This window comes from Thamnophis sirtalis, unplaced genomic scaffold (assembly GCF_051295495.1).
Source record: "Thamnophis sirtalis isolate CommonGarterSnake01/CBP01778 unplaced genomic scaffold, rThaSir2_p1.2 scaffold_1, whole genome shotgun sequence".
NCBI classification, from domain to species: domain Eukaryota; kingdom Metazoa; phylum Chordata; class Lepidosauria; order Squamata; family Natricidae; genus Thamnophis; species Thamnophis sirtalis.
Window position 1 is genome coordinate 65,448,573 of NW_028261381.1, and position 15,869 is coordinate 65,464,441.

A 15,869-nucleotide genomic window follows, 5' to 3' on the forward strand; every position below is an offset into this window, starting at 1 on the left:
ATTTTATTATTAAGAAAATATTTTGAAACTCTCTTTGAAAATGCCCGTTTTCATTTTTCAAATAAACATTATAGATGTAAAAAAGAAATATCAAGAAAACAGTTAAAAGAATCTCAAAAATGAGTGGGAACACTTGGAGACTCTTAATGAATTTGAAAACCCTTTAAAGCAAATTCAGAGCATTTTCCAGGGCTTATATATTGAAATATGTTCAGAAACCAAACAATTTAAAGAGGCTGTGATTAAATGGATGAAGATCCTACATATAATATTTATTATATCTCAAGAGGAATTTCAATGGGAAAAAAACATTAAATTCACACCAAACATACTTAGAAAAAACTGGTATCAGGTATTTTATTGCTGATGTTTCATTCCAGCATTGTTTGCTAAAATGGGCAGTTCACTCTCTAAAAATAGTTGGTAAAGTAACAGCCAGGTTGGATCATTTTTCCATACTTGGTGGCAAGCTGGACAATTCCAATGATTGAATAGAATGAAACAAATTCATAAACCTGAATTTCTTTTCCAACTTGCTATTAAATACTCAGTCATTTAAAACTAATTAAGAAATATTGAAAAATTTAATCTAAACCAATCATGCTGGTAAATTCACTATTTAGTTACTCTAGGTTTTCTTTTTTTTCTTCTTGTTTCTCTTTTTCCCCTTGTCTAAAAAAAATAGTTAACAACATACAATTAAAACACACACACACACACACACACACAGAGAGAGAGACATTTTGGTTTAGTATGCTGTGACCACAGGGTTTTATTCCCCTGTTCAGGCTAGCCTAGCATACGAATCATGAGGTGCAGGAATGGTTCTGTCCCTCCTATGTTGCCAAGGCATTGCATTGGATTCAAGTTGGATACTTTAGGGATTTAGTGAACAAATAAATTAAATTTCTAACCTAGACTATTTATGATTGGGATGACACTGTACATTTCTCACCTCCTGCTGTTCTGTACTAGTCTGCAATGTTTTACATTTAATTTCTTTGCAGCCTGAAGTTCAGCAATAGATATATCTTCAAAGCATGTGTGTTGTTTCAAATTGGGGGCCACATGCGACCAGGATAAATAAATGAATGGTGAGGAGAACAGAACCATATTTAAATTTAATTAAAATGTCAAAACAACGACTGTCCCAAAGGTGCTTTTTCAGAGGCAACTGGACTTTCTGGGGTTTCTTTGATGTTTTATTTCTCATCCAAGAAGTGAAAACCAGAGAAAAACCAGGAAGTCCAGTTGCCCCTTGACAATAAAGCAACTTTATTGTTTCTGTGTTAATACTTTTCTCCATCTATCAAGTTCAGACTTAACATGTGTTATTATGGAGGCAGGGGCTGTGAGGTAGGGACAAGCCTTTGGGTGAGTCATTTTCATTTCTGAGATTTCTAGCAGTCTTTTTTTTTTAAAAGAATAACTTCCCTTCCAGGATACTTTAAAGTATTCTGGTGATTAGCTAATATGCTTAGAACACCACTGAAGTGGTGGCTTGTTTATTTATATTCATTTAAAATATACACACAACACATCTTATTTTAAAACAGCTCAAAATAATTAACACATGCAACCATTCAATTAATGCAACATAAATTAAATTCAGTTATTTTAATCAGCAGCATATCACAGTAAGAGAGGGGAAAAGCAACAACATGAAGTCAAAAATATCACAAGAGTGTTATTATTTAAAACCTGGGATACTAACAGTATCTTTGCCTATCATAAAAAGGCAATAAAATAGTAAGAGATGTACCAAAAACAACCAGCAATAAGTCCTACTTCCAGGTAACCATTTGCCATCCAGCTGTAAGCAAGAACCACTTGAAGGCAGTTGTAGCTACACCTTGTCTGGACAATAAGATGCCAGACCAATGGTACTGAAAATTGCTGAGAGATCCAGGAAAATCAATAAAGTTCATTTATTTAAAGCATTTTTATGGCTGCTCCGCTCAGACAATGTGACTCAGTAGCGTACAAAAGAAAGACAAATCTGTCTATGTGTCTTTCTGTGGGAGGGGGTGGGGGTATGATATGTGAAAGAAATATACACATACTAACATACGTGTGCGCACACACAAACACACCAAGTAGACAATAAATGGTAAAAATGGCTGATGTATAACACCTAAAAATGAGAACTATATTCATCCTCTCTCTTTCCCGCCAAAGAACATCCAACAGCAAGCAAGGTTCTTTCAGTGCCAAAACTGAACCTGAAATATATCTGTGATAGGTCTACCTAATCTATTTCATCAAAGAGCATTTGGAACCAACCAACCACTTTATTTCATCATATATTAAAAATATATGTTTGAAACACAAATGGAATGCCCGGCAAGTCAAACTTGTGTTTATTTAATCCTTGTCAGCTTCTCCCAGCAACTGTTGCATCCCAAAGCAGAGCAAATGTTGGGGGTTCCTGCTAATTTTATTGTTGCTGTTTATAACTGTAACATTAGGGAAAAAATGCTTCCTCCCCCCCCTCCCCCACGCTTTGACTCATTTCTAGTTTCTCTTATCTGGTTGATCTGCAGCTGCAGGAACTGTTTCCTGCCGCAGAGTTGCTTGTTTTGTTATTAAGAACAGGGTTGCCTCCATTTTATGAAAGAAACAAAAATTGTAAACCTGACCTTACCCATTTAGCACCTGCATCATCAAGGCAGCTATTCTACCACAACACGATCACATTGTACCACTACAGCTGCCGAGGGTGGGGGGTGGGAAGTGAGATTGGCCTTTAAAAAAAAATAGCATTCTTTCTCTGTTGTTCTTAAAGAATGCTGTGTTTTCCCCCTTTGTACATTGCTGAATGTTTCTCAGGTTGTTATCAAATAAAAGCCACATTTTAAGATGCTATTATGGCTCCAAAGGTTTTTGGCTCCGTTCATGAGAAATCATAGCGTGGATGCCCAACGCTTGTATTCATTGATACAGAGCGGTATGTCACACTGAGCTCTACCTCCTTTTCTTAAGATTGCTTCAAGCTGAGCTGGTGACTTCATGCTCAGATCCAAGCAGTTTTCTTGGCAATCCTATAAAAATGGTTTGGCACTGCTATCTTCTCGGGGTGTTTCTTGATTTCCCCATATACCAACAGCCCTGACGTTCTCTGGAAATCTCCTGGTGAAGCACTGATCAGGTCTAACCCAGAAGAAGTCTGCCAGGCAGTGCCACCTGCTTAGCTTTCCTCCTGTTGAGACAGGTTCATTCAGCTTCTGCTATCAATGAGCTGGCTGGGAATATACTCAAAGTCTAAAGTGCATTTTGAAGGGTATGTTGGCTAAAAGGAAAGAAGTCATCAATATCCACTCCTTTCCTCTTGAAACACAGGCTTCCAGTAGAGAAGGAGAACTTGAGAGAAATCAGAGGATTTGCCTTTAAAGCCATGCTCTACTTGGGCAGGAGAAAACACGCTCCCACCTATTCACTGCATCACAATGTGTTCACATCGCCCCCCGCTGGATTGTATACAAATCATATCAATGCCACTTTCTTTTTGTGCCCCGAATCTTCCTCTTTCATGTTACAATAATTTTATTAGCTACGATGTGATACTGATGTAAAGCATGAGCCACCCATTTAGAAGTTTTCGTATTTTAGTACACTTGAAAGAGAGGCACAGGCGGTTATTCCATCCATTGCTTGTCAGGTAAGCGGAAGTGACTAAGAATAGCAAAAGGAAAAGGTGATTCATGTTAAGCAGAATTTTCCTCTGCTGGAAACTGACAAACCTTCCCCCCCCCCCCCCGTCCCCAACTTTGATCTGAAGGGAAGAATGGACTTTTAACTAAAAATTATTCATAGAACACCCTGCCTCTCAAACTAACCAGCCATTGATTACATGCCATGAAGTTGTTTTCAACTCCTAAGGACCGCACAGATTTTTCACCATGGGCATCTGTCCCAAACTGGTCTTTCAAGTCCCTCAAAGATGTGTTCATTGCCACTTAGCTGAGTCATCCACCTTGTGGCTGGGCATCCTCTTCTTTTTATTTCTCCTTTCCCAGCATTAGAGCTTTTTTCCAGAGAGCTAGGTCTTTGCATCAACCATACTTCAGCATATTATGGACACTTAGAAAATTAGGAGCACCGCAACATGCTTCCACTTTGGTCCTAAAACATACATACATACATAATACATACATACATACATATGTGTATATATGCAGGCTTTAAGCTAAAGGGTGAGTAACCTAGGCTGCCACAGTTTCGGGGCATGAATGGCTCCTTCTGAGTCATTCTAAACATGCAAATCCATAGTAGGATATTGGTACCATTAGTCAATATGGCCTAATAATGCCACATATCCTTCAGTTGGCACATTGGCACACACATTCTGTATAGCTGAATGTACAATTGTTGGGTTCATATTGGGTTAAGCAGATGACTTGTGCAATATGTGAATTCATCCAGTAAGCTTTCTTTTACCTTCTAGAGGGTGCACATCCAAACCAATTTTCATTCTTTAGAAACTCCGAACAAGCGATAGCTTTCACAGACACAGTTTATAAGAATGGGATTTTTCTTCCTTATTCCTAAGAGTGGGATCTCTTCAATGAACTGATATGTATTTTGTAATATGATCCCTGGAAATGTGTATTGGAAGAAGGGTACAAACATTTAAAAATAAACGTAAATTAATGAATATTGAATATTTGCCATAAATCTAGACAAAGCTTTCTGGCCTAATGACCATGTAATTGCTACTTCTGTTTTGTTCCATTTCCATGCTCATGAATATTCCACATTAACTGTACCTTTAGTTGAAAGGAGTGTTTTTTCCCTGATACTTTGCCTTTCAGTTTAATTGAGCTGTTTCTGACTCGCATATTATGAATAATGGAAAACAAAGGAAAACTGCTTGACATTTTCTAGGCAAAGATTCTTTATATGTGTGGGAGAAAATACTATTTCTAAAATATAATCAAATGTTCCTGAAACCAAGTTTTTAATTATTCATAGATGGCAATCTTGTTTGTTTTAAAGTCCATTTCAAGAACCTTAAAGGAAAAATTTCCAGCATTTTTGAGGTGCCCAATTCTTCCCTTTCATTAAATGAAGGCACACTATAAAGGTTTATGACAGTAAGAACTCAGAAAAACCAATCATACATTAGCATAGACTCTGGTTCATAAAAAGAAGATCTGCTTCAAGATTATTTTGAATCCTGGTGACTTAATGAACTCCTCTATAAAGGTTTATTGGCAGCCACATGGAAGTGGTTTGCTGTGGCCCTCTTCCAAGTTATTTTTTACTTTTTTTTTTTGCAATTTCCAGTCTAGCCTACAGCCTCAGTGTTCCCTGGCAATCTTCCATCAAGTACTAATAAGGCCTGATGCTTCTTAGCATCCAAGCCCAAACAACAGGGCCCTAAATATGGATTGAAGGAGAGGCAGAATTCTATCCAGAGGAGACCACGTTGTTTCTATGAAGTCATCTAGATAATTTTGTACTCCATGAATTCAACCACCTGCAAAATTTTGGGCTCAAAGTATTCATCATGTTAAATCTCTGGAAATCATTAATCAGTGCACACCCAGTGCTATTTTACACCTGCCCTTCTGCAATGTTTACCTTTTTATAACTAAATTTAGAGGCTTTTGCTCAGGTGCATGATGTCATCTGAACCCAGAGTAGATGCCATTGTTAATTTGTGGAAGCTGGAATTTAACTTCTAGGACAAGCATGGCTATGGATTGTTTGCCCTCTTTGACCAAGCATGCTTGCTAGATTCATGCAGACTAAACCCGAATCACATCATAGTTTACTGCATTAGGGAACCCAGTTTCTAAACTTTTTTTTTGCTCTGTACCATTATGAAAATTAACTTTCTTCTCCTTTTTACTGATTTCCCCTTCCCATCCAAATAAACAGAGCAGTTTATAGTGCTGCATATTTTTTCAGAAAGTCACATTGGTGACAGTTGTATGTTGCCTACAAAAACAGACAACTTGGTGGGCAAAGCATTAAGAACCTAGTAAATAAACTACTGAGAGAGCTCTGAAGGGCACCAAAGAAAATTGGCAAATATCCTTCAGAATTTATTTTCAAACTTATAATAAAATGTTTCCTCAATAGCATCCCCCAGCTGCCCCCAATCCTACAAACTGAAAGGCCAAAATGGCAGCACAGCTAGTCTCTATCATGAGAATGGGCTTGGGGAAAAGAATCCAGCAATAAGTTTGTTCCGTTCTGTACGCTCTGTACACACTCCTCAAAAAGAGCTCACAATTCAACCAGGCAGGAGGGGGAAGGTGCAGCCAAATCAGACACACTGTGTTTGTGTGTGTGTGTGTGTGTGTGTGTGTATGTGTGTGTGTGTTTATACACACACACACACACACACACACACACCTCAGAGAGGGGGGAAGGAAGAGAGAGAGAGAGAGAAGCAGGAAGAGGGCATAAATTACTTTGCCACTCCAGTAATTGTGTCATGGATACCTACTAGATATTCCCTCTAACACTTGTAGAACCCTCGTTAGCTATAGATATACAGATTTTGTGAGTTGCCTGAGGGGGAATCCTTGGATCAGAAAGATAGGATATTAATTAACTAAGCAGAAGGAGATGTCTTATACAGAGTCAGACCAATTATTCATCTAACCCAAATCTGTCTAGCTTGATTGGCAGCAGCCTTTCGAGGTCTCGAGCAGAGCTGTTTCTCAGGCACATTTACCTGAAAACCTTCCACTGAAGGTGCCACAAATTGATTTGGGGACTTTATATATGCAAACCCATCTCTGCCCCTGAGCTACATCCTTTCTCTCTGCCATGCTACAGTCACAGTAGCAACAGGTGTACCACCTGGAGAAAAAGATGGCACTTTCTAAAAGAGAATGTTCTCCAACCACACTACATCCTTGGTGATCCTCATGGCTGCTGTTGTTTGCTGCTCTCCAGCAAGTCAGTTCAAAAACTTTGGTCCAAAACCAGAAAAATAATTACTGCCATCTGGGGAATGGATAGCCAGACTCACATGGTATATGCTCTCTCCTTACTTCTGAATAGATGGCTGTGTAAGACTGCAGGCACACAACCAAGAAATGGCTGCTCAGCCCTTTGGATCAGCCTCCTACATGAAACCAGAGGTCCCTGTTTTTTTAAGCCTTCTGGAGGACCTCTGTTTTTTCCCAAGCATGTGGGGAGAAGCTGTAAGGATGTTTGGTCTGGCACCTGGGGGAAGGAAGGATATTTTTGTTTTTAACCATGATTTTATGGAATGCTGTGAGCCAACTACGTAATCATTATATAAAATACGCAAGCCGTAGAATTTCTCTTTTTTGTAAGTCACCAAAAGTCACTGAAAGTGAGTGGGCAGCCATTTAAATTATCCAAATAAATTAAAATTAAACAGAAAACAACTATCAAAGGATGCCCTCCATCACCACCCTGAAAGCTGGTCTTGTTTTCCTCACTGAAAACAATTGCACAAATTAGCATTCAAAAACAGCAAATATCTTGAATATCATTCCCAGGTTATAACCACACATTACGGTACACACTGCAACCTGCTTCTGAACACGAATGCAATCAACTCAGAATGGTTGTCCAGCTTTCTGAAGTGATTTTGAATTATATTTTTTGTCTCCTTCGAGGCTTGAGACTTCTTTCTGTGTCACGGCATCTGGCTACCTTTTATTCTCTACAGTTTTTTGCCAGTTCTGGTCCTCTTCTTGATATACGTGTGATGCAAGTTGCAAAGCTCCTAGTGAAACTCTTCCCTCAACCACACACATGGATGTGTGTGTCGAAGGGCCTGCCGATGAATTCGGCAGCTTGGGGAGAGGGTGGTGGGACCACAGATGCAGGAGTGGGCCGGAACATTGGGGTCATAATGGGGAGGGGCAGATGTGGCGGGAACTTCAGGGCTAGCCATTACCGGGGAAGGAGGGTTCCCTATATCACAGGTATGTGAGTTCCACTCCAAGGCCAGATGGTGTGAGTAGTTAGGACCCTGTCTCAGGTTGCTGATGCTAAATGCCAGGTCTGTGGTTCACAAGGCTCCCCTCGTCCAGGACTTAATTATAGACGAGGGGGCAGACCTGGCATGTATTACTGAAACCTGGCTGGGCCCGGAGGGAGGCGTCCCCCTCACAGGGATGTGCCCAGAGGGTTTTCAGGTGCTTCATCAACCGCGACCCCAGGAAAGGGGCGGAGGAGTGGCCATTGTTATCTGACAGTCCTTAGCTCCTCGTAGGATCCCTGCTCCGGAGCTTGTCGGGTGTGAGTCCTTGCTGGTGAAGATGGACCTTGTGGGTCAAGTGGGCTTGTTGTTAACGTACCTGCCTCCCAACAGCATGGCAACAGCCCTCCCCTTGCTCCTCAAGTCAATAGCCAAGCTGGCGGTTGAGTTCCCCAGACTTATGGTACTGGGGGACTTCAATTTGCCTTCGCTCGGCGAACGCTGTGATGGAGCACAGGAGTTCATGGCTTCCATGACAGCCATGGGCTTGACCCAAGTAATCCAGGGTCCGACTCACTCAGCAGGCCACACACTCAACCTCGTATTTCTCTCGGAGCAGTGGAGTTGTGATCTTGGTCTGAGGGGTAGTGAGATCTTGCCCCTGTCATGGTCAGACCACTTCCTATTGAGGCTTGACTTTTGGAGACCAATCCCCCACTGTAGGGAGGAGGAACCGATTAGGTGGTTCCACCCCAGGCGTCTTATGGATCTCCAGGGTTTCCAGACGGTGCTTGGCGTTATGCCTGATACTCTCACCCGCAGTTCGGTGGAGACCTTAGTCACTACTTGGAACTTGGTAGCGTCTGAGGCTCTCCACCGAATTGCGCCTTTACGGCCGATCCGCAGCAGTGGATCCAGGAGGGCTCCTTGGTTTACTGAGGACCTCCGGGAGATGAAGCGCCAAAAGAGACGCCTAGAGCGCCGCTGGAGGACCAGTAAATCCGAGTCAGATCAAGCACTCTTAAAAGCCTGCATCGGAGCATATCTATCGGCATTACGGACAGCAAAGAATAACCACATTGCCGCTCTGATTGCGTCCGCTGAGTCCCGCCCTGCTGCCTTGTTTAGGGTGACCCGCTCCCTCTTAAACACGAGGGTTGCGGGGAACCCTTTACAAGGTAGAGCAGAGGAATATGTCCAGTTCCTCGCGGACAAAGTTGCTCGGCTTCGGGTGGACCTGGACTCCAATTGCGCAGAGCCAGCCGAGGTACCGGGGGAAGGTCTTGAACGACACCTCTGGACTGATTTTCAACCTGTTGCTCCTGATGAAGTGGACAAGCCCATGGGTGCCTCCACATGTGTACTGGACCCGTGCCCCTCCTGGCTGGTCACGAACAGCAGGGAGGTTTCGCGGGGCTGGATCCAGGCGATGGTGAATGCCTCTCTTCGGGAGGGTTTCTTTCCACCGGCATTGAAGGTAGTGGTGGTGAGACCCCTCCTGAAGAAGCCATCACTGGACCCAGCCAGTTTGAACAACTACCGTCCAGTCTCCAACCTCCCCTTCATTGGGAAGGTTGTTGAGAAAGTGGTGGCCTCGCAACTCCAGCGGTCCTTGGATGAAGCCGATTATCTAGACTCCTTTCAGTCTGGTTTCAGGCCTGGCTACAGCACGGAAACCGCTTTGGTCGCACTGACCGATGATCTCTGGAGAGCCAGGGATGGGGGTCATTGCTCCATCCTAGTGCTCCTTGACCTCTCAGCGGCCTTCGATACCATCGACCATGGTATCCTTCTGCGACGACTGCGAGAGGTGGGGGTGGGAGGCACCGTTTTTTGGTGGTTCTCCTCCTACCTCTCGGACAGGTCGCAGTCGGTGTTAGTTGGGGAGGAGAGGTCGACCCCTAGGCCCCTAAAATACGGGATTCCTCAGGGTTCGGTCCTGTCCCCCCTGCTATTTAATATCTACATGAAGCCACTGGGTGAGATCATTCGACGGCATGGGATAAAACACCATTAATATGCGGACGATACACAGTTGTATCTGTCCGCCCCGTGCCAACTCAGTGAAGCGGTTGACATGATGTGCCAGTGCCTGGAGGCTGTTAGGGTCTGGATGGGGATTAACAAGCTTGTACTCAATCCAGACAAGACCGAGTGGCTGTTGTGTTTTCCTCCCAAAAACTTGGTCAATATTCCATCACTCAGGCTGGGGGGTGAAAACCTACGCCCCTCAGACAGGGCTCACAACTTGGGGGTCCTCCTGGATCCACAGCTGACTTTAGAACACCATTTGTCGGCTGTGACCAGGGGGGCATTTGCCCAGGTTCGCCTGGTGCACCAGTTGCATCCCTACCTGTACCGGGAGGCACTCGCAACAGTCACTCACGCCCTCGTGACCTCAAGACTGGACTACTGCAATGCGCTCTACATGGGGCAGCCCTTGAAGAGTATTCGGAGACTTCAACTTGTCCAGAACGCAGCCGCGCGAGCGATTGTGGGTGCACCTCGGTACACCCACGTTACACCTATCCTCCGTGAGCTGCACTGGTTACCGATCAGTCTCCGGATACGCTTGAAGGTGCTAGTCATAACTTATAAAGCCCTTCATGGTATTGGATCTGGGTACTTGAGAGACCGCCTGCTGCCAATTACCTCTCACAGACCCATTAGATCTCACAAGGTTGGCCTCCTCCGGGTGCCATCTACCAGCCAATGCCACCTGGCTATTATCCGGGGGAGGGCCTTTTCTGTGGCAGCTCCGGCCCTCTGGAATGAACTCCCCGCAGGGATTCGGACCCTCACCTCTCTCCAGGCCTTCCGAAAAGCCGTCAAAACCTGGCTTTGTCGGCAGTCCTGGGGGTGATGAGTTCCCTCCACTCTCGACATGTATGGTTGTGCGACTGTTGCCTACTTTTATTATTTGTATTTTGTCTTTTATGTTCCCCCTTTTTTTCCCCTTTGAATTGTTCGCCACCGGGAGAAGGGCGGCATACAAATAATAAAATACCAATACCAATACCAATACCAGCAATCTGGTTCAGTCAGGAAGATTTATGCAAGCCTTCAATAAAATAGATTATTACCAGAACTAAAGCATGTTGGATTAATATCAGACAGAATATACATGGAGTTGCTTTGCTTTTGATGTCTCGTGAACATTTAGCCTTATCTCCATTTTGGTGCAGTTGGACATGTGTGCAGATACTCCTCAATTTATGACCAGCCACTTAGCAACCATTCAAAGTTCTGATAAACCTACCTGGGTGGCGGTGGGAAGGGGGTTGCTTATGACCCAGATTCAAAGTTCCAATTGTAGGCCCTCCATGGGATCACATGACTGAATTTCAGGTAGTCCGTAACCAGGCCACATCTACAACTCTTTGTAGCATCTTGCAGTCACATGACCATGTTTTACAACAGTTTTGCTGAAAACTGTCATTTATTTCTATTGTTTGGTAAAGCCACACTCATAAATGAATCATTGGTTCACTTAGCAATGACCACTGCAAAGGTTTTCTGACCCCATTTTATGACCGTCGTGAGTTACATCCATGATGGACAGGTTCTGCTACGATCATTAACTCCAGGTTTACATCTAAATGCCTTTTAAAGACATAACTGGGATTAGAAGCAGGTTAATAAGGATGGGTTATTTATTGGTAGCACCGAGACTCTGCACATTCTGGCCTGTCTCAGATTAAGTAGAAGTATTAGCAGGGCTACAAACTCATTTGCCTTTTTTGTTTCCCCTGACTAATGGTGGAAAAATAGATACATATGTTGATTACCGCATACATTAATAGGCTTAATGTGCACATCCCTTGCATTGATGTGGGCTAACTAACTTTAACCTGTTCTGGTGTTTGTTTATTTTTTAAGCTCAGCACTGATGCTGGGAAGAAGCTTTTTGGATGAGAAGTGCCAAGTCTTCAAAGGAAAACCAGAAAGTCCAGTTGCCTCTTGAAAAAAGCACCTTTGGGATACTGGGAAATGAACAATTCAGAACGAGGGTAGCTGACTAAGGAAAAGTAAGCCAAAATATCAAACAAATAGTGGCATTGTCCTAAAACAAGTCCCCATTACTTGTGTTCTGAAACTTGCCCACAACACATAACATTTTAGCTCTGGAAAACTTCTAAAGACACCATGAATAGAATCCTTCCTATCTTCTGATGCCAGATGAGACAGCGTCCCACTTAGAGAAAGGCAATTCCTCATTTGAGGCTGGATGGACTGGGAATATCACTATTTCTATGTCTTTGCCATGTTCTAAAGTAACCCCCTAATTAAATGCTTCTTCTACTACTTTTAAAGAGGCCTTCTCTCATTCTCTATGTCTTGGCCATTGGCCTATTCTTATTCTTGGCTAAGGTGATCAGATGGACAGTGATGTATCAACTCCATTTACTCCGGATGAAATGAGTAAGATAAATCCATTTCACTCTGGTGTTCATGATGCAGACTGTTCCAATTGCCCCTGGAAGGCAGGCCTGTATTGAGGGACAAGAAGATCTGCTAAGCACTTTCTAATGGGCAGTGGCTACAGTGTCTTCCTGGGCTAGTCGGGAGCAAAAAGGTTTTGCAGAAGCCACTCTTCTGTCTTGTAGCAAAATGGTCCAGCGGGAATAGATCCTGGAAAATTACTGGCCTTCCCAATTGTACTGCAGGCCTCTACCTCCTCCTTCTGCGTTGGTGCAAAATGATTTGAGAAAAAATAATAATTAAGAGGAGTAGAAAGATGGACCCATTTAAAATAGCATTACTGTGTTTTTCCTCTCGCAGCCCATCAGGCATGAGAGCATCACTCATCAGAGGCTGCTTCTAAATCAGATGAGTGACAAACTGAAGAAATGTCACTTTGTGTTTAATACACAGATGAAAGATGCACACACACACACACAATATGAATAGGTAACAGACAGGTGATTGATAGATCAATAGATGGATAGATGGATATTGCTCTAAAAGATTTGATGAATTGAGGTAGAAATGGTAGGTATAACCTGTCCTGGTTGCCATATATATATATGCAATTTAAAAGTAACCCTGGAAACATTACTTTTAGACATCCAGGTAACTGGTATATCTGCAAATATACCAGTTACAAATAGGATCTTTTTCCAGCTTTGACAATTGTATCAGATGAACTCTTTTCCAACAATTACAGACTCGGTTATTTTCACACAAGTTCCACTATACAGTAGTAAAATGCTGTCAATGGGCACCAATATATCAAGGGATACTTTTCTTTGTATCTAGCAACCTCCACCCCCACCCCCAGTTGGCATTATACATAACGGAATGATGTACAACAAAATGCCAAATTCTAGTTTCACATTTATTTCCAAAAACGAAGAATATTTCTGAAAAAGGTCCTAGGTATTCTTAGAAAATGATGAAGGATCAGCATCATTTGTTTGGGAGCACTCCTAACTCACCAGAAAAAAAAAAGACTGAGCAATGCTGAAATGCTGGGTGAGAAGTATTACAAGATCATCTCACCAGTGCGTCTCCTAGTAAATGAATGTTTCGTGACTAAAAGGCCCACCAGGGTAGCCATTCACAAGTAGGCAAGTCCCACGATGCCATCCATTCAGTGACAGTGCTGTAGTGTTTCCAAATGCTGCTCATCTAGCAATTTTCACACTTAGCTTCTGCAGTATGCTATATACAGAGAGGAGTCCTTGAAACCATTTCAAAAAAATCCCAGTGATTCAGAATGTGGCACATATTGAGCAGGAACAAGCCAAATATGATTTGCCCTGGCTACCATATTAGCTGAAGGTTGATGACTTTGACCGTTTAAGGTTGAAGTTGCCAGAGTTGTAAAAGTGGGGTGAACGGATTCTGTCCCCTCTGTTGTTTTGGAATTGAATATTTATCACTCACAGCCATTAGTGCCTTCTCATCAATTTTTTCCAAATGGAGAAAAGAATGGACACTTGCAGGTATTTCTGAGTAGGCCTAAAACATTTTCAGGGTTGGTTCTATAGTACAGGTAATCCTCTACTTCCAACACTTCACTTAGTGACTGTTCAAAGTGAGAACAACCCCCTCAAAAAAGTGACTTGGGACCATTTTTCACATTGTATCAATGTTACAGCACACAGTCAGATGCTTGGCAACAGATTCACATTTATGACGATTGCAGTGTCCCAGGGTCATGTGATCACCTTTTGTGACTTTCTGATAAGCAAAGTCAATGGGGAAGCCACATTCACTTACAGTAACAACTGTGCTATTAATTTAACAACTCCAGTGATTCACTTAACAACTGTGGCAAGAAAGGTCGTAAAATGGGGCAAAATGTACTTAACAAATGTCTAACTTAGCAACATAAATGTTGGGCTCAATTATGGTGATAAGTGAAGGATCCCTATATATAGAATTTACACCCAGTTGGCCCAGTCCAGTGAAATGCTTCTTTATGTACCTCATAAAAAATTTTTAACCATGTTTCCACCATTTCTATTTTTAATTGACCTACATTTTATCACTCAGTTGCCAGTTGGCTTCTTTAGTTTTTAATATATTTGTTGGTTTTAATGTTGCACAGAAATTTATTTAATTTTATTGTTGAATTACTGTATGGCTTTATTTTGTTTAAGAAAAAACACAACCTGCTCTTAATAGAAAGGCAGCAACACAATTTCCATATAAATAAATAAAAAGTTTGGCTGGGATCTACCAGAGCAAATCCAGTTGCTAGGATTTTAAAATTTATTTTGGAAGGGCCCAGGCAGAAAGTCAGTCATGAAAAATTGGCACTTCTATTCTTCTGACACAAGTCTTGTTAAATCAATGCCTTCCTACATTTCTGTCGTATACAAACCTTGTCACACTTGCAATCAAGACAGATCAAAGAACAATATCTGGAAAAATTCACAGCACTCAAAAGGCCATTAAATTCATCTCTGGGGGACAATTCATGGGGAGGTGGCTTGTCTTATAAAGCTCAAAACAAGATTGGGGGCTAAGGCACAACCTGTGGTATTCATTACCAAGCATCGAATTTTTTGACACCCGAACATTAGTTGCCCAAACCCAGGGGAATAGTCTCACAAGGGACTCCCTGGGACTGTTGGCAAACAATAATCCCTTTGAATTGACTTCTAGGAGTGGGCAGACATTCCCTGATTTTCTCTGTCATAATTATCAGGCAGGGAGGAGGGAAATGGTAAGAGTCCATTTCCTTCCCAGGGCCAAACAACCCTGGAAAACTATGACTGGTGAGGGATACCTACAGTATTCCATCCTGCCAATTCTTCATCCAAGATCTTTTCATAAATGCTTCTTGGTCTGCAATGCTTAGTGACTGATGTTCTAATTGCTTATTTAAAAATCACTGAGCTTTTTAAAATACCCTGCAAAAAAATAGAGTTTTGTTTCTATATATAAAAATATAGATATAAATATAGATAGGCATTTGTTGAGAATTAAAAGCACCTCAGTTATTTTCATAGTTCCCAAATGTAATGTTCTCACAGTATTGTCTCATCCCTTTGATCATGGCGCCTTGCTCCATCTGTTAGGCTCACCAATTCTGCATTTGGTTCTCCATCATCCACAACTCCCCACTTTCCCCATGCTTGATTTATAAAGTGGTGGCTTCGTTGTTCAGCAAGCCATTGGCAGCTGCATTGTCCTGGAATTTCATAGGAGCACCATCTTTGGCCATTTGCTTCCGGATAAGTTTGTAGCGGTAGTAGAAGAGGTAGCAGGGGAGGAGGAAGCCCGCAAATGAGAGGATAAGGAGGGCAAGATTCACCTATGAATAAAGCAAGGAGGATCATTTCTCTAACATCACATCCATAAATTATGTCCATTTATGATCAGTGATAGTTACTGGTACAAAATTGCTAGTTTTCTTTCTGGACTAGCTTCCTGAAAGAAGACTGCTTTGATTGCATCATACCCCTAATTTTGTGTTAATATTCTTTAATTCAAAATAGGA

The 15,869-nt window shown here is 42.2% G+C and overlaps 1 protein-coding gene across 4 annotated transcripts in view; it reads right to left on the reverse strand.

Moving 5' to 3' along the window:
- Positions 1 to 13,235: 13,235 nt before the first annotated feature.
- Positions 13,236 to 15,869, reverse strand: part of SLC43A1 (solute carrier family 43 member 1) — a 37,369-nt gene continuing 34,735 nt past the window's right edge. For all 4 annotated transcript variants that reach the window (XM_087714159.1, XM_087714152.1, XM_087714145.1 and 1 more), the window contains one exon: positions 13,236 to 15,683. In XM_087714159.1, the coding sequence (XP_087570285.1) occupies positions 15,510 to 15,683 (174 nt within the window). In that variant the 3' untranslated portion in view covers positions 13,236 to 15,509. The remainder of the gene's footprint in view (positions 15,684 to 15,869) is intronic.